Genomic DNA, 20,171 nt, shown 5'->3' with positions numbered 1-20,171 from the left:
ATTGTAGTGACCTTTGTTGAAAGTAGTACTTATACAACACAGTTCCGATAAAAACACGTGTACATATTGTAGTAACCCTTTATCTTTTTATATTTTTTTCATCGAGCGACTTAAAAATCAAATTTTATCTTCGTTAAATTTGTGTCTGCCTGTATCCCACATATAATTATAAGTAGTGAATTTATATTAGGGGAAATACCCTTTAGCACGCATGTACCTCTATTGTTTACCATATAAAACTTTTATTGTTGAAAATTGTCCTTGTTTCTGCCAGGAAAGTTCATTAAAAATCATAAGTGTGTTCATCTCAAGCTGAGCACTCTATTTTCTGGTGAGTTACTTATAATATGTAATGCTTGCTTTTTTTTTTTTTTTGTAAAAAATTATTTTTATAGTAATGGCCACAAACTGCAACGAAAGGGAAAAACCAACATTGAAAACAAAATTAATTTCTCTCGAAGAAAAATATTCAAAAATGGAGAAAAACCAAAAGTTTTTGCAGGGACTTTGAATTTAAATGAATCAACAATTCAAACAATCAAACAAAATGAACATAAATTCCGAGAAAGTGTATTACTGGGTCAACGATAAGTGCAAAGCACATTGCTTATATACATGATATTCTAATGGAAAAATGGAGAAATCTCTAATGATTTCGATAGAAGATTGCACCTCAAAAGAAAATTCCAATGGATGGAAATCTTATTAAACAAAAAACTCTCAAAGTTTATAAACATTTGTAGCGCAGACCAGGTGTTCAATGCGGATGAATCCGGATTATATTGAAATAAAAGTGCAAAAATGCACCTATATTTCGAAAAATGAAAGATCAGCTCCTGGATTCAAAGTTTCCAAAGATAGAATTACTCTACTGTTTTGTAGTAATGCATTAGGTGATTACATGACAAAACCAGTGTTTATTAACCAATCCTCAATCCTCATGCTACGAAAGATTAAAATATGCACTATTTTATTTTGCCTAAAACCTTTATGCATTATGTGCAATGAAGTTTAAGTACAATTTGTAATTTTTATATTATGTATTTGTTTCATAGTTTAGGTTTTCTTAACTTACATGAATTACCTGAATTAAATAAAAAAAAATTATTTTTTGAATATGTCATTGTTGTTTATATAATTAAAAAAAAAACTAAAAAAAAAAGATTTTGAAACATAACCCTAGATCTGAGACTCTCATAATGCGATTTATTTAACGCGCCATTTTTGCAGAACCTAACATCCGCATTATACGAGGATTACCTGTACATAGTTTTAAAGGGTCAGTAATTCATTATTCCGCTAATTCGACTTCAATCACACCTCTCATTCCCTGAATGATAACAAGAGCATGTGTGAATTTCAAGACCAGCATTCGCCCCTGGAACTTACATCTTTACACCTTACTGCAAATAAATTACAGGTCAAGATTTCGCACACATAACACTGAATGATGTATTAGCAAGTATATCACAGACACACACACGCACACAGTGTCATGAACAATTATCAAAGACAAGTGTGAGTGAATTCACAACTTGAATTTGCTTAGTGTAATTATACACTTGAACATACATGATGAAAAGGTTTTTTAATAGTGTTAGTTACAGAACACAATTATCTTGCAAAGACAAGCCAGAGATCGGATCACTTTATTGATATTATGTCATGAAAAGTTAGTGTGACTCTGTTGCCAGCTTTGACTATCTTCTGTTGTTTTTGCAAACTTTATTATTTTTCTCTCCTATTGAATTATTTTTATGAATAAGTTATAAATTGACCTTTCATTATGGACAACAAATGAAAGAAAATGTAAACTGCACTTCTTAGTTTTGTGAAGTGCAAAACTGAGGACAAAGGTAAGACAATAAAATATTAAAAACACTAGGAAAAAAGAGTTCTAGCATGTCATCAAAAACAATTAAAAACATGTTTTGAGTCTGAATGGGCATATAATGACATTACGCGTGGATAGGCTTATGTGTTCGTCAGACATGTTGTAATAGATTTAACGGTTGGACGTGGCCAATATCCTAATCCATTCTAAGCCTCCTAAAAATAATATCCCACATAAAGAAATAATAGCTCTAAAAGAACTATGCAATAATAACCACATTACAATAACCAAATCAGACAAAGAAACGCCACTGTATCCATTACTACAGTGGCATTTCCTTTGTCTGATTGCATGCACTGCTCCAAGACCGGTCTACATATCAAATCATAGATCAAGATCCCACCAACTCACAAAAGAATAAGGTGTGCAAGTTACTGAACAAAGTCACTTCCTGACCAAAAGAAATTTGTCAAAAAAAACTCAAACCTTTGCACATTAAAACACCCAGAATATATGGTGCTCCCAAAATACACAAACAAGGTACACCTTTGCATCCTATTGTAGATAGTATAAACAATCCTACATATAAACTAGCTAAACATTTAGCCAAATTACTAACCACTTACACAAACAATTCTCCCTCTTTTGTTAAAAATTCTACCCACCTAAAAAGTATTTTAGAAAACCACACCTTAAATAGTTCAGACCTGATGGTGAGTTTTGATATTACCTCATTATTTACTAATGTACCACTGATTGAAACACTTAATTTACTAAATTCACAATTTCCCCTAGATATATTTCAGCTATTTAAATTCACAGTACAGCAGGTTATTTTACATGGAAAGGGAAAATATACAAACAATTAGATGGGACAGCTATGGGTTCGCCCTTTCTCCCCCATTAGCCAAATTCTACATAGAACATCTGGAAAAACTAGCTATCAACACAGACACTCTCAAACCTAGTCTCTGGCTACACAATGCTGATGATGTGTTTACTATTTGGCCACATAGCCCAGACACATTGAATACATTTTTAATGCATCTGAATAGCCAGCACCCTAAAATCCACTTTACAATGGAACTAGAAACCAATGACTGCCTGCCCTTCCTGGACACACACACTAATCACACATCTTCCAGAAGGTTCCTTATCATTTTCGGTTTATAGAAAACCCACACACATACAGGGAGATACTTACACAAACAATCACACCATCACCCTTCTCAACAATATGGTATCTTAAAAACACTAACCCATTGAGCTAGAGCAGTCTGTTCCAGTGACATTGCTCTCTCTGCTGAACTTTCTCACCTACGTCACACCTTCTTAACCAATGGTTATAATCCCCATAAGATAGATAACATACTAAATGCTACCCAGAAATCCCCTCTATCTACCACAGAAGACTACAACAAAACTATTACCATCCCATACATTAAAGGCACATCTGAAAAGATATCTAGGGTGCTTAACAAACACCAACTACACACAGTATTTAAACCTTATGCAAAATTAGCAACTCTCATCTGTTCACCTAAGGACAAATGCACTCCTTTATCACATCCAGGCGTCTATGAAGTGCCCTGTTCTTGCCATCAAGCCTACTACAGATAGACAGGAAGAACTGTGGACATCCATCTCAGTGAACACAAAAAATATATCCAACACTTTCGCTATGGCAAGTCAGGTCTGGCAGACCATGCTTTGGATACCCCTGCACACAGGATCAATTAGAAAGAAACAAAAGTAATGTACAGAAGCTTCTACAAGTCAGAGAGGTTGTTCCTGGAATCAACACAAGCCTTAAAACATACTCCAAACCTTAACAAGTATGGCTGTATAAATCTACCAAAGATTTGGGAGACAGTCATCCTAAAATCAAATTAATATTTATTACTTTTATTTTATTTTATTTTTTCTTCAAACTTTCTAAGACTATTATTTGGACTACTATTTCAAAACTTTGAACTTTTTTTTTTTTTAAACCTTGATGGCCCCCCATATTAGGACTTTAGTCTTGTGTTGCATGCTGCAATTACTTATGCTAGCCCCCACTGTTACACCGGATTGTGGTTGTCTTGCATTTGTAACAAACTTTGTGTTGTGTGCTCTGAAGGTGCTGGATATAATACCAGCGAAATATTAGCTTTTAAGTTAATAAATAGTTATTTTCTTATCCATCTGTGTTCATATCAATACCGTTAAATCTATTACAACATAGAATGACATTATATAAGTATAACTGCAGGTCCAAGGGAATGTTGAAATACTCATGCGTGTACACATATGGCCCTCCATAGCCTCAGTCAGAATAGATGAAGCCCTTTAGCTGGAAAGACCTGGGTTCAATTCCTGTCTATGATGGGAGGAACCTTCATCTTGTCTCGTTCTACTAAAGGTGAGTTAGCTGGTTTCATACAAAGGTAGAGGGGTTTTTTCACCCAGAAACTCGGGTTTTTTGTCCCTCAGACAATATATGTCATGATCCATGAATACTTGTGACATATGTATGTCCTCACCACATATCGTTATACCCATAGTCAATCATGAGTCACATCATGGTAGCCAACCTCCTAAATAGATGACACATGAATGGGAATGGGTATGCGAATGCATAAAGTATCAGAAATGAAGGAGAGGAGCTTTTGGTATTGGTCAGCTTGACTTGGCCAAAAATTATTAGTAACAGCAAGACCTTGTTGTCAGAGAATAATGTAGTTATAGGGGTAGAATGTAACAGATATTGTATTTTCAGAGAAGATAGAGAAACAGTGCAGAAGGAGGAGGAGTATTATTAATGATAGCTGAGAAACTTCACCCAACAAAAATAGAAGGTAAGATTTGTAGATTTGAGGGAAATAGAGGCCAATAGGACAAAATATATTTATTGTTATTTGCTGCTGTAGACCTGGGTGGGGGAGCAAAGAAGATGTGGATGACATGCATCAGCAGATTAGCACAGTGAGTGCAGGCTAATCAAGTTCATGGGAGACTTCAACTATGGGGATATAGATTGGAATGAAGAAAGGGTACATAGCAGATGGAAAACGAATTTATGCATTTACTAAGGAATAATTACCTGAACCAGCATGTGATGGAAGGCATCAGGGGTTTGAGAGTGTTGGATCTAGTAATAGCATCAGAAGATCTATCTATAAGTACAGTAACAACTCTACCTCCAATCAGGGAAAGTATTAAGTTTCAGAATTAACTGAAGTCCATATGTTCAGTCCTGGGAGGTTACTCAACTTGCAGAATTTTCAGTCAAGAAAGGATTTATGTGGAACTAAAAAGCTGATGATTATGAACAAACTTAGGAAGCAACTTGGAGCAGTGCCATAGCATAAGAATCTGTATGGAATGAATATCATTAGTGCATGGAAAGTGGCCAGGGATTCTTTGATCAAGTCAATATCAGACTGCATACCTTTGGTCAAGAGGATAAACTGAGTAGAGATTAAGATTAATCATCATAGTGAGAGAGTGCAGAAGATAGCACAAGTGGTGAATATCGGTGCCAAAAGATAAGTTCTTTTTGGAAGTTTATAGCAAGAATTAAGTCCTCTTTGCATCATTATATTTATGAGTATTTGTATGATTAACTGTAAGGGTAGTGTGCTTAATTTTTATTTTATTTTATTGTTTTATTGTGTGTCGTAGTGCCGATGAACATAACAATGGCAGGTGATTTTAATGTGCATGTAATAAATTTAGTTTAATCCTTTATCCAAGTGTGAGCAAACAAAGTTTGCGCCTGAAAATATCTTCAGGACTGGGGTAAGGTAGTACAACACCGGGCAACTCGTAGCAAAGGTGGACCAAGCTAACACCACTCCTATCTCAGTATCTCCCATAATGCAAAACACATCTCCTTGCAGATATGTATAATGTTATGCATTAAAGGAAGGGCCACTATCCAGACTAGTTTTGACCTTTATTGAGGGCTCTTCAGTGGGAGCCAGGCCCAGAAGTGGAGATACCAGACAGAAGCAATGGCAAGATCTTCTTTACCTATAGGAGTTGCCAAAAGGTATGCCACCTTTTTATTAAATTACTCTGGATTTAGAGAAATCCAGAGTAATTATAGTCTAACCAAGTGAAAAATAAACTTTCAACATCTTTCTCTAAATCCAGAGTAATTTAATAAAAAGGTGGCACACCTTTTGGCCATTATTATAGGTAAAGATGACCTCGCCATTGCTTCTGTCTGCTATCTCCACTTCTGGGCCTGGCTCCCACTGAAGAGACCTCATTAAAGGTCGAAACTAGTCTGGGTAGTGGCCCTTCCCTTAATGCATAACATTATACATATCCGCAAGGAGATGTGTTTTGCATTATGCGAGATACTGAGATAGGAGTGATGTTAGCTAGGTCCACCTTTGCTACAAGTTGCCCGGTGTTGTACTACCTTACCCCAGTCCTGAAGATATTTTCAGGCGCAAACTTTGTTTGCTCACACTTGGATAAAGGATTAAACTAAATTTATTATAGTCTAACCAAGTGAAAAATAAACTTTCAACATCTTTCTCTAAATCCAGAGTAATTTAATAAAAAGGTGGCACACCTTTTGGCAACTCCTATAGGTAAAGATGACCTCACCATTGCTTCTGCCTTGTATCTCCACTTCTGGGCCTGGCTCCCACTGAAGAGACCTCAATAAAGGTTGAAACTAGTATGGGTAGTGGCCCTTCCCTTAATGCATAACATTATACATATTTGCAAGGAGATGTGTTTTGCATTATGGAAGATACTGAGATAGGAGTGATGTTAGCTGGGTCCACCTTTACTACAAGTTCCCCGGTGTTGTACTACCCAGTCCTGAAGATATTTTTAGGTGCAAACTTTGTTTGCTCACACTTGGATAAAGGATTAAACTAAATTTATTATAGTCTAACCAAGTGAAAAATAAATTTTTAATGTGCATGATTATGTTTGTTACAGCATGTGCAAAACATATGTCCTTTGCAAAATAAAAGATTTTTGGAGGGAGAATATAACTGGGGAACATGTTTGTCAGAAGTGTTTCGTGAGCAAATGTCATAAATGTAAAGAGAGTGAGAAGAGTGATAATGTGAGTTGAAAGATGAAATGTGTGATAATGTGACTGGTGGAGAGTGTGTAATTAGTGTTGCAAGTGGTATGAGTGACTGTATGAATGATGCGGTGGAAAATGAAGAGAATGACAAGATAGTAATGGAAAACATAGTTCACTTACATGGAGTTCTTCACAGAACAAAATGCAGGAATGGTTGGAAGAACATCTCGTGAATGCCATGACAAAAATCCAAAAGAAAGGGAAGGGAAAGCAGCTCATGAAAAAGAAAAAGTGTGAAAATAAGGATTGGATTTTGTATGGCGATTCATTGATATGAGGAGTCCTTGAGGAGAGTGTGACAAAAATGTGTTTTCCTGGAGCTAAGATAAAGGATGTCAGTGATGTTGAAAGTTTATTTTGCACTTGGTTAGATTATAATAAATTTAGTTTAATCCTTTATCCAAGTGTAGGTAAACAAAGTTTGCGCCTGAAAATATCTTCAGGACTGACGCAAGGTGGTACGTCTGTTGGCAACTCATTGCAAAGGTGGACCAAGCTCTCATCACTTTTATAGGTGAATATGACCTCTCCATTGCTTCTGCCTTAGTATCACCACTTCTGGGTCTGCCTCCCACTGACGAAACCTCAGTAAAGGTCGAAACTGGTCTGGGTAGTGGCCCTTCCCTTAATGCATAGCATTATACATGTCTGCATGGAGATGTGCTTTGCATTATGGGAGATACTAAGACAAGGAGTGATGAGAGCTTGATCCACCTTTGCTATGAGTTGCCAACAGATGTACCACCTTGCCTCAGTCCTGAAGATATTTTCATTCACAAACTTTGTTTACCTATACTTGGATAAAGGATTAAACTAAATTTATTATGATGTCAATGATGATATAAGGATGCAGAGAGTTAAGGTGAAAGAGATTTATTTTGGCTGGTACAAATGGTTGGTACTGGTACAAATGGCAGGTGATCAGTGTGGTATGCATGAAGACATGAAAGAGTTGCTGGTACATGTGAAAAGAAGAGTGAGAAAGTAAAAGTTGTGAGTCTGTTGTCACAATTTCACAACTCTATTACAGTTGCCATGGTGTGATAGAGGTGAGTTGGGATGGAGCTGTGATTGTGAATGTGTCAGTGTGCAGATTTTGCAGGAGGAATGGTGTGAAATTGTGGATTTGTAGAGTGAGTTTGATGGATGGAAGGAAGGATTTATATCAGGTGGTTTGCATCTAAATGGATTTGATGTCAGGAGTTTTGAGAAAGTGTTGTTCAGCGAGAGTTCGAAAGTGCAAAATCAGGAAATCTAGAATGTTTATGGGGAGATATGCAGGTGAGTGTGGCTCCAGGTAACCTAGAGGTTAGTAAGTGAAAGAGTTATCACATGATGCAAAATATAGTACCCCAGGTTAACTTTAGTCAGCTAAGTAACACAAGGTGTAATGGAGGTTGGGGATGAAGGGGTATTGCAGTTTATATATACAAATGCCATAAGTATTTGAAATAAGGTTGACGAGTTTTTGGCATTTGTTGGCATAACTAGGCCACAAGTTCTAGGTATTAGTGAGACATAGTTGACTGAGGATGATATGGTGTCTTCAGAGAGGACAGACGGAACAAGATGGAGAGAGGGATTTGCTAATAATAGCAGAGTAATTAAAGCCAAAGAGAGCAGATGTACATAGGGAAGGATATGGATTCAGAGGGTAGTTCACTTGAGGCTATCTGGTGTGAAATAGAAGCCAACAGGGCTAAATATGTAATTGGCTGCTGTTATAATTCAGGAGGTATACTGGAGAATTTAGATAACAATCACTCACAGATTAGCATGATGAGTACAGGTCAAGTAATTATTATGGGACATAACTATGGTCAGTCTGGTCTAGGTGACCATTCTTTGGATACCATGCACAGAATCAAAAGGAAAAAAAACTACTGTGCTTCACTGCAGCAAATTTAAACTTGAAAGACTTTTCTTAAAATCAGCAGCAGATTTCTTAAACAAGCCTAATCTTAATAAATGTGATCGTTTTAAACATCCCAAGATTTCAGAAACTTTAATTCTTAGGCCTCCTACCCAGTAACTAAGGCTGTCTAATAGCACCCATAGAGGGTGTTGCTCATTGAGCTTTAGGCTTTTAGTTTAGGTTATTGTTTTGACTGTTTTTATGTGTGTTCTTTTACAATTTTGAGATTATCTCTATGACAAAGTCTCTGTGATATAGACAAAATATAGAATCTAATAAACTTGCTTTTTATTGTTCCTCTGTGCTACATTCATTCCATTAAACTTAATAATGAGATCAGAGTGGTTGACAGAATTTGGTGAGTAATAAAATCAATAAATAAATGCAACAGAATGGACTGAAGAAATTTTAAACCAGAGTAAATCAGAAAAAGAGGATTCTTGATGTGACATTCCCTGAAATGAGATATTGGATCTGATAAATACTTTTGTGATAGAAGGAAAGAATCATACAGTCTATCTTTGACTCATGCCGTATGTGACTTTCAACCACTCCTATTTACGATGGACATTCCATTAAGACATCCACCTAATACCACCTTACTCCTGCAACTTATGGACTAGAGTGTTATTGCTTTCTTCAAGGCATTTATTTATTTAAGAAATGCTTTTGCTCAGATTATTGCTGCTACTGAAGGTGAGAAAACCCTCAGAGACTTTTGGAAAGAATATAATATCTTGCATTGTACAAGAATGTATAAGCAGTATGGAGTGAGGTGACAGCAAAGTGCATGAATGATGTTTGGAAGAAGCTGCTGCGCTACATGTTTGTACATTCACAGTTGACAAAGATAAGCCTGACATGAGACTGGAGATGAGATAATGCTGATATCCAAAGATTTGGATTTCAACATTGAGAAGGTACAGCACTTAGTGGAAGTTGTGGAAGGAGAAGAGCTCTCATTATAGAGTTAGAACCACAGAAAGTTGCAGAAGAAGAAGCCAATCTCCCAAAAATAGTTTCCAGTGAAAAAAAATTGACAGCAGTACTTCTGTTAATAAGGTAATTCAAATGTTTGAAGAAACAACTCCCTAACATGAAGAGATTTATCAAAGTGGTCAGAATGAGATAATTTGCAGTTGCTTGCCACAGAGAAAGTTATATAGAAAAAAGTCAAACCATACAGACTTAGCTCGGGGTTATGTCATATTTTTGAAGAAGCATTGAAGATGATCTTAAACCTTCCACAACTTATATGTATGGCAAACCATCATCAGAATTCTTTGTTGCAATTTCTGACTCTGAAGAATTTGTTATTGATGACCTAACTTCCATTTCTTCCTCCAGTGAACTATCCAATTAATAAAGCAGCAACTTGCTTTGAAGAGTTACTCTTGCACCATATGTTTCCAGCTGACTATTTTACTGGTGAATGCAGAGAAGCACTATATACTGTTTCATTATTTCCTACACATATTTCTGTGTAGAAATATTTCTCTATTATACACAGTAATTTCATATTATAATTTTAAAATTGTATTGTTTCATATAAACAAATAGTAAAATTAATAAAAAATATAACAGAAACAGATACAGATTTTAGCATTCAAGCATGTTAATTGTGAACATAAACTTGTAGTTCATATAGTTATTTCTGACTTACAGCCTTTTCAATTTACAATAGGATCATCAAAATGGAACCCTGTCATCAGTCAAGGAATGACTGTAGTTTAAATATGTGTAAGTGGATGACAGTCATTGAGAGACTAATATTTGAGCTTCTGTTAGAAATAGCAAATAGTGGAACACACCACCATTTTTTTAGGGGTATCTCAGATATTGCATGATGTGTTATTCTCTCACTACTTTTGTTGAAAGTTTATTTTTCACTTGGTTAGAGTATAATATACTCTAACCAAGTGAAAAATAAACTTTCAATATCTTTCTCTAAATCCAGAGTAATTTATTAAAAAAAAGGGTGGCACACCATTTGGCAACTCCTATAGGTAGAAATGACCTGCTAATGCTTCTGCCTGGTATCTCCACTTGGGCCTGGCTCCCACTGAAGAGACCGCAATAAAGGTCAAAACTAATCTGGGTAGTGGCCCTTCCCTTAATGCATAACATTAGACATATCTGCAAGGAGATGTGTTTTGCATTATAGGAGATACTGAGATAGGAGTGATGTTAGCTTGCTCCACCTTTGCAACGAGTTGCCCTGGTGTTGTACCACCTTACCCCAGTCCTGAAGATACTTTCAGGCGCAAACTTTGTTTGCTCACACTTGGATGAAGGATTAAACTAATTTTATTATTACTCTCACTACTTTGCTGATGATGTTATGAGAAAATAATTGAATGATAAATCCTGAATGCTCCAAGCTATTTTTTAAAGGATAGTATTGAACCTGAGATAATTTACTAAATTTCAACACCAAATGCAAAACTTTCTTTATGTTTATTACTGCTGCTACAACTACCACGTGACACCACCAGAGTCCAAGGACTCATCGTGGGAGGGCACACTACTCTATTTTTCTAAATACATCTCATCCTCTCCACTACTACTTAACTCTCCAACTACAACACTACTATATCAATGTTATCTATTGCCCATCATCACCAACAACAACAGTATTTTTTGTCTGTAAATTGCTTGTATTCTGGCTGATTTGTCAGTACATAGGATGAAACACCCACGTTTCAGGGAAAAAAAACTCTGCTACCACCGTATGAGATCGGCTAACTCACCTTCAACTGAAAAAGCCCATATAAGGATTCCCCTCATCACAACGAGAATCGAACCCAGGTTTTTTTCCACTCGAAGGGCACAATGTTCTGCTGTTCTTCCAATTGCACTATGACAGCATATTTCACACAAATAAGATAATATATAAAAAATCACAATCATCTCAGTATATTTTTGCCATTTTCTTAATAAGCAACTTCTGTGCTACAATCTTTTTGTTTGTTTGTTTGTTCTTTTGCAGAGGAGATTATACAAATGCTTTGAGTCTTTATGAAAAAGGTATTACAAATGAGGAAACAGTAAGTAATAGCAATCTTTATTTTTTTTTTATTAAAGAAAAATAAAAATTCAGTTTCTTAGCCATATAACTGAAAATGAAAGGTTGCATTGTGACACTAAAAAAATTTCTGATAGTATACACATAGGCATTGCACAATTTTTTTCTTTATTTAATCTTGAGGCAACTAGTGAAAAGTAAGTGGTGCTTGATTTAATTACTCTTATGTCTGAATAAACATAAAACAAGATCTTTGGATCTCTTATTATTTTCCATATCAGAATTGATCTTTGAACAGCAGTTCTCTACCTCAAGAGTGTGTACTCTTGGTATTTGTCAGATCAGATGCCTAATCACACACACACTCAAAAAAAAAAAAAAACACACATATATATATATATATATATATATATATATACTATTATCTCTTTATCTGTTGAAGTATGCCAATCTTGAATGTAGCATGATACAAGGCAGCATATAAAAAAAATTAAAGAAATATGTCATAACTTTATGAGTTAAAAATTAACTGCATCATTGGAAAGATACATTTTTCTCACTTAGAATTGCATTATATGCAAATATAATGATCAACCATAAAATAAATGTTCATCATTTACTAACTCTGTACAGATCTCAAATCTGCCCAGTCTTGAGCTACTACTCTCATGTTTGGGGTGGTGTGTGCCTAAGACCTCCCTAAAAATTATTGACACTGTCCAGAAAACTGAAGTTTGGTGACACCTCTCTCACAAACTCTCTTCAGCCATCACTGTCTCATAGAAAATTAGTTTTGGTATTGTGTCTCCATTACAGATGTTTCTCTGGCTGCTGTTCAGCAGAACTAGCATCCATTATGCCTCCTGTTTCTACTAGGTGCATAGGAACTCTAGCAACAACTACCCAACATCCCTTTACATTTGAACTGCATAGTCATTGAACCTGCATATTTAAAAACATTGACAGCTTATACACATGAAAAAAAGATATACAGAATATTATTCAAATGCTGCAGTATATTCCAGCTTTACGTGGACAGACTGGTAACTATATTCAAAACATGAGTTATAAGGCATGCACATACCAGCTTATGTCTCAGTTGCAGCTGAAGTATGTGATTGCACTGTTAGAGTTCAAAGGAATAATTATAAAAGTATAATTCTATCCCAAGGATATAGTTGAACCTTACTGAGCTACTATGTTCTAGATATAAGATGTCGAATAGAATTGAAAAGTTCGTCAAAATGAAATTAATTTAAAACTTTGATTGCTAATAACAAAAATATTAGTAACAGTGATAGTAACACTGCAATAGCAGTACACTACAGGAGATTCCTTCAAGATGTTTTGTGTCTGAAAAGTCATAGCAAAAGACCTGACAGGTTCACAGGAAGAGATCTCATTGTACATGGCAGTTGTGTGATGTTTTCTTTCCCCCCCCCCATTTCAACAATAACAAAAAAAAAGTATGCCAGCAATAATACAAGGCTTCCCAAATATAAGCTACATTATATTAAAGATGTATGAATGTATTTTATTAAATACATGTTAGGTTTAACAATAAGAGTTTTATAGTGTGCAGAATTTTTGAATATTATTGATATAGCCCACGCTGCCTCCATTCATCATCTATATTAATTATTGTATGAAGAAAAGTGGCATTAAACCTTACACACAAAAAAAATTCTATATCAGCTATGTTCCTTATCACTCCCTCTCTACTTCCCATGATAAGAAATAACTAGATATCACCCTCTAGACCAGCGTTTGAGAAACGGTGGTCTAGTATTTGGACACTTTCATCTTGCAATATATTTAAGGAACACTTATATTATTATGGAACACTTGTATAGTCTGTACCAATAGCATTGCATGCAAAACGTGTCAGCAAAAGGTTACTTTGTTTCAACTACCCAAAAGATGCATGATATATGTTTACTTTCCCTCTCAGTCCATGTACTCCAGGCTAACATGCATGGAATAGTATATTAGATCATTACATTGATATTTTTTTGGAGATATCATTGCTTCTATGCATGCTTCTCTGTGAAAAGTCAACCAAAATGAAGTGTTCTATGGTTTATTTGATTATTAGTTTATTCCCATATATTAATAACTGGGGGGGGGGGTTAAAAATTATAATGATATACATCTTCCACCCAAAAGTTTTAAAAAGAATCAAACACGCCAAAACAAATGGAAAAGAGGCATTGATGAATTTGACCTTAGAAAGAGTGGTGGAGGGATGGCGTTGAATGCATGAATGAAAGTCAGTGAAATCACTATATTTGGAGAAAGAAATAGAGATGTTGAGAATTTCTTCCGACCACCTCCTCAATTGAGTCTTCATGTCTTCTATCTCTTTTCTCAACATCTCTATTTCTTTCTCGAGATAGGAGACATGAAGACTCAATTGAGGAGGTGGTCTGAAGAAATTGGCCCTTGTAAGGAGAGAAAGAGTAAGTATGAGACAAAAGCATGAAAATGAGAGAGAGCCAGAAATTGTGGATGGAAATGAGGGACAGATAGGGGGGAGTGAATCTGGAAGCAGTAAGAGTAAGGGATGTTAGTTAGGGAAGAATGAATGAACGTAAACAATAGTGATCATCTGACTGACATTGTTAAAGATGCTTCAGAAGCCTATCATTCTTTAGACTGCTGATGTAACTTAAACAAAACTATAATGTAATTAATAGCTTTAATGGACATCATCTAGACATCATCATTATTATTATTTTTATTAACATGTGACCTCCATGGAGTCAGAGACTCATCGTGGGAGTTACACACTGTTGCACACAATGCTCATCCAACCTTGCCTTAAAATGATTCAATGTGTCTACATTCACAACACACTCAGGAAATGCATTCCACTCACCAACCACTCTTCATGCAAAGAGCTTACCCTCATTCCTCTGCTCACACCTGTTTATACAGTTTCCAGAGATGGCCTCTTGTTCTACCCCATTTCTCATTCTATGAAAAATCTCTTCCATGTCAACCTGATAACTCCTGACTAGCTTATACGTCTCAATCATATTCCTTCCTCTTCCTCCTATTCATGAGACTTTGTAATTTACGTTCTCTCAATCTGTTCTTGTACTCCACATTCCAGAGACCACTGACAACCTTTGTGAATCTTCTGTGGACTCTTTCCAACATGTCACTGTGAAAACCTGGCAACCAGATCTGTGTACAATAATCCATATGAGGGCTGATCAAGGCTTATACAATAGCTTCATAACCTCTTTATTTCTGCATGTTAGGGTCCTCCTCATCATTGCCATTATCCGATGTGATTCTTCACAACTTCTGGAATGTGGCCCCTGAATTTTAGATCCTTGTCAACCATCACTCCCAGATCTCTCATTTCCTCTACCTCCTTTAAAGTTTTCCCACCAAGTATATACTTTAGATCCCATCATTGCTTACCAAATTTCAAAACCTTACACTTTGCAACATTGAACTGACAGTTCCTCTTACCTGCCATTCATGCAATCTATTCAAGTCCTCCTGCAAGGGCATAATATCTGCTTGACTCTGCATTGCTCTCCCAATTTTGCTTCGTCTGCAAACAGCTGAATATGACTAGTTAAACCTATCCCAGTATCATTAATATACAGATTGAACAACAATGGTCCCCAAACTCTCCCCTACGGTACACCACTAGTGACCTTAATCTTATGGGATAGTGGACCCTCATATACAACTTTCTGATACTGATACCTATCTGACAGCCAGTCACTGATCCAACTTAGAAGTCTGTTATCCACTCCCATCTGTTTCAGTTTATTTAATAGTTTGTCATGTGGGAGACTTTCAAAAGCTTTTGCAAAATCCAAGTACACCACTGTATATGAATCTACCCTGTCCAAGGTATTTTGTCACCTTGTTATTGTATATAAATAAGTTATGTAAAACATGATTTCCTCTTAACAAATCCATGCTGATAACCACAAAGAATACTGCTGTTTCAACCCAATTCTGAATCCCACTTCTCACCAATCTCTTAGTACTTTCACCACAACTCTAGGTATGAAGATTGGCCTATAATTTGTAACCTTAGCCTTATTATAATTCACTTTTATGCAGCGAAACAATTTTACCTTCTCGCCACTCGTTTGGAACCTATGCTGTTGTAAGACTCTTATTAAACAAGCATGCCATTTCTCTGGAACATTCCCTTAAGTTGAGTGGTGATATGTCATCAAATCCTATATTGACATCAAGGGCACCAAAAACTACATTACATTACATCATTCCAGAGACCAAAAAGGTTTTTGGTCTCTGGAATGATGCACATGAAGAAAGATTGAGAACATACAAATTGCAGTCTAGTGGATAGAAGAGGGATGATGTGATAGTGATGCACAAGTTAGTAGGGGGTTGTTATAGGATTAATGTTGAAGAGGTTTTTCATAAAAGGGTGGAGATGGAGGAAAACAAGACTCATCCCTGGAAGCTGTATAAGGAGGGTATGAGCAAGGGAATTAGAAGCAGGTTTTTTGCTTGGAGAGTTGTGTATGATTGGAATGCATTGCCTCAGAGTGTGGTGTCTGCAGAGAAATTGCATGCATTTTATGCATGGTATGATGAGCTGTGTGTGTGTATGGCAAATGGAGTGCCCATGATTAGTCTTTGACTGCTTGGGGATCATCGGATAATAATAATAATATTAATAATAATTTAAGGAACACATTATTACTAGAGTTAGAAATTTTCTTTCACAGTTTATTTAGCTTAAATGTTAAAAGTACACGTCATTTTTCTAATTGGTCATTGAAAAATTTAAAATGATAGGGATCTGGTCAGAACTGGAAATTGGATAAACATTTATTCTCAAGTTATATAACTCTCATAATATGACTATTATTACATAACAAGAATAATAATATTATTTATTTTTAGATTCTTTTACACATCATGACGTTTAATGATATAGGTGCAATAGTTCCTATTGGCACTGTTTTCTTTCTTTCATATATTAGTGATCTCTCTCTTTCCTCATCGAGCAGAGGAAATAAAGGAATTTTATAACTTCCAGTTATAACTGAAAGTATTTACATCATATAATAATTACACCGATTGACTATATAGGATTAGTTTAACTTGAGAAAGAGAGTTAGTAATAATTTAATAATTATGTAATGATTAAGATTTATTCTAAGGTTGTACTAGTGCACAAAGACATATGCAGTTGGTTGACGTAAGCTGTTTAAAAAAAGCTTTCCACTACTTCTATTTCAGGCATATATACACATTCCTGTCCCTCACCATTTTTAAACAGCAGGATGCATAGCAAGATGTGAAATCATCAATTATGCTATGAATAATGTAGTCTTTAAATGGTGGTGAGCTGGGCAACAACACATTAGAACTTGCTGCTTCCATGTTGCATACGATGGATATCGTATGCAACATGGAACCTTCATACTATTAAGGATATTATTGGGTTTATCTCTTTACCAATACTCGTTTTTAAGTTTGCTCTATTGAAATTGATTTTTTTAGATTGTGGGTCTTTTGCTAGGATTTTATTGTCTCAGTATTGTATCCAATTTTATCCATTGTATGCAACATGGAAGCTGCCAGATCTAACATGTTGTTGCCCAGCTCACCACCATTAAAAGACTACATTATTCATAGCATAATTGATGATTTCATATCTTGCTATGCATCCTGCTGTTTAAAAATGTGGCAGGTGAGGGACAGGAATGTGTATATATGCCTGAAATAGAAGTAGTGGAAAGTGCTGGGTGACATAAGAATTTCATTCTTGGGATTTAGCAGCAACAGATATAGTGCTTTGGAAATGGGTGAATGCCAGTTTGTGGATACCAGTGGTATATTGAAGGGTGGAGAGAATGTGAAAATGTACATATGGATTTGATGTTGGGCAGTGTGGCAGAGGGAGATGACAATGATTGTGTGCATAGAATTATCAACTGTAAGCAGGATGCTGAGAAAAATGACAGAAAGAATGAAGACATTAGGAGGCCGAGGTTTGATAGTGCTAGAAGAACAAGAGCAGATGTGATAAAATGCTGTCAGAGGACCAGTGAGAGAGGAAGGTGAGAGAAATTAACAGACAGGGGAAGAGAGGAAATTGTGGAAAGTCAAGAGAATGTATATTCAAGGAAAAGAGAGAGGGATGAGAGGGGGGAGAGAAAGGAAAGAGAGATTGGTAGCCATACGAGTCAAGGATGTCACTGAGAGAAGGGTGAATAAATCTGTTCAGAGTATTGCACATTCAGAATCGATGATTTAGAGTGTGCAGGGTAGAGTGCCAGAGGCGTACTTACCAGGCGGAATGATAGATGGTAGTAATGGTTGGTACAAATAACTTCAGAGACAACTTGAATTGTGCAGTGTGTGATTTGAGATCGATATTAGGGATAGTGCAGAAGAAATGTGTCTGAAAAGATACTGTGAGTGTTTTCCCAGTATGATGAGTGGAGTGGAAGATAAAAGCAGTGATAATGAACAAGATGATAGCAAGACAGTGTAGGAAGACAGGTTTGGAATATGAATGGAGTATATTTGAGGATAAAAAAAAGCTGTATGCAAGACATGGATTATATTGAATGCAGAAGAATGCAGACATCTGGAGAGATTGTTGTATTCTGGACAAATGAGTGTGTCAGGGCAGGGAAACTACAATTGGGTGAAACATAGAAGAGATAGTCTTATGGGAATAATGGCTTGAAAAACTAGAAGGTGTACACTATAACATAGAACCAGGTGGAGTATGAAGGGAGTTATGATGGCTGTAAGAGTACTGACAATGTTCAGAGCATTAGGAATAAAGGGAATCAGTTTGTGACATTGACTGACTTTGTCTATCCAGTGATTGTTTGTTTCAGCAAAACTTAGTTAACTAAAGAGGATGTTCTAACAGGATAGAAATCAAAGATTTGGCAATGGAATGTTACTCATGATAAGAGATGAATTTTGCCCTCTCAAGATGATAAAAATCACAGTGGAAATAACACTAATGGCTTTGAGAGTATGGTGTGAGATAGATGTTAATAAGACAAGATATAGTAGGATGTTAGTATAGACTAGAAAATATAAATGATGATATTCAAGAAATATTTAGACAAATTATTTTGACAATTACAAACTGAGTGATCATTATTGTAGGAATTCAACTATACCAATAAACTGGACAGAGGAGGCAGCATGTGCTAATAAGGGAACTGAATTTTTGGATTTCTTGAGGGATAACTGTCTTAGGCAGATTGTGGCAGAGAGAACACGAGGATCAAGAGTTTTGAATTTAGTCATAGCATCAGGCGATCTTATTGTGACTGAGATATCATACTTTGTCTCCAGTTGGTGAGTGTTATCATGTAGGCCTGACTTGGAGAATGAAACGGCTTGTAGAGGAATCAAGGCAGAAGAAGTTTATATGAAATTATAAGGCAGGCAAGAACCATTGACTTAAAAAAACCAGAATGCAGCAGCAAAAGGGATGAAAAAATTTGAAAGAAGAGAGAGAGAGAGATCAGTAGTGCATGGGAGATACATATTAAAAAAAAACGTTGACAGCATGTCAGATTCTATATACCTCAAGTGAAAAATGTAAAGCAATTTGGAGTCAAATGGATGATAAGAGAAATAAAAAAAAATGTTACTGGATGGAGATAAGACTCAGGTGACCAATGCAGATGACATTGTTGAGCTATTTAATGATAATTTTATTAGAGCATTCCATCCTGATGGAAGAGGCTTTATTCCTGTAAGGATGAGTGGTGAAGTGTTAGAAGAGGATGTATTAAAATGAAATTTGCCCAGTCCCCTCCCTTAATTAAAATAATTAAGAGAGAGGGACTGGGATTTCAATACTTGTTTTAAGAGTATATTCTCTGTAACTGACCGTGCTATTAACTTGACTGTTTAATGAAAGTCTTGGAATTGGACAGGTTCCTGGGGGGAATGAAAGGAGAGTAAGATGGTAAGATAGTGCTATTTCATATAGGTGATTGTAGATGGGAGTTATCAAACTATAGGAGTGTTTATATTTCTTCTGTAGTTGTTAAGATTTTGGAGAAATTGGTAAAAACTCATGTACAGAATTCAGCAGTTGAGGGCAGTATTATTTCTCCAAGGCAGCATTGATTTGTTAAAGAATGCTCTTGTTTTAGTAATTTTGTTTCCTTTTTCAATAGAGTCTCAAATGAGGATTTTTCAGAGGCATTTGAGAAGGTGCCACATGAGAAGTTGGTTTTTAAGTTGCAACATGTAAGTTTGTGTATCAGGTTAGTAGATTGGATTGGTAACTGACTTTCTCATA

At 35.9% G+C, this 20,171-nt stretch overlaps 1 protein-coding gene across 5 annotated transcripts in view; it reads left to right on the top strand.

The window, feature by feature from the left end:
- Oseg6 (intraflagellar transport protein Oseg6) overlaps positions 1–20,171 on the top strand; it is a 745,559-nt gene that overhangs the window by 426,446 nt on the left and 298,942 nt on the right. For all 5 annotated transcript variants that reach the window (XR_016549279.1, XM_090403102.1, XM_090403101.1 and 2 more), the window contains one exon: positions 11,840–11,897. Coding sequence is in view for 4 of the 5 variants with exons in the window: in XM_090403102.1 (XP_090259228.1) it covers positions 11,840–11,897 (58 nt within the window). In the remaining variant the exon portion in view is untranslated. The remainder of the gene's footprint in view (positions 1–11,839; positions 11,898–20,171) is intronic.

This window comes from Typopeltis vanoorti, chromosome 13, assembly GCF_054136105.1.
Source record: "Typopeltis vanoorti isolate ZY-2024b chromosome 13, IOZ_Tvanoo_1.0, whole genome shotgun sequence".
Classification (NCBI taxonomy): domain Eukaryota; kingdom Metazoa; phylum Arthropoda; class Arachnida; order Uropygi; family Thelyphonidae; genus Typopeltis; species Typopeltis vanoorti.
The sequence above is the reverse complement of the archived record's forward strand: the minus strand, read 5'-3'. Positions and strand labels throughout refer to the sequence as shown.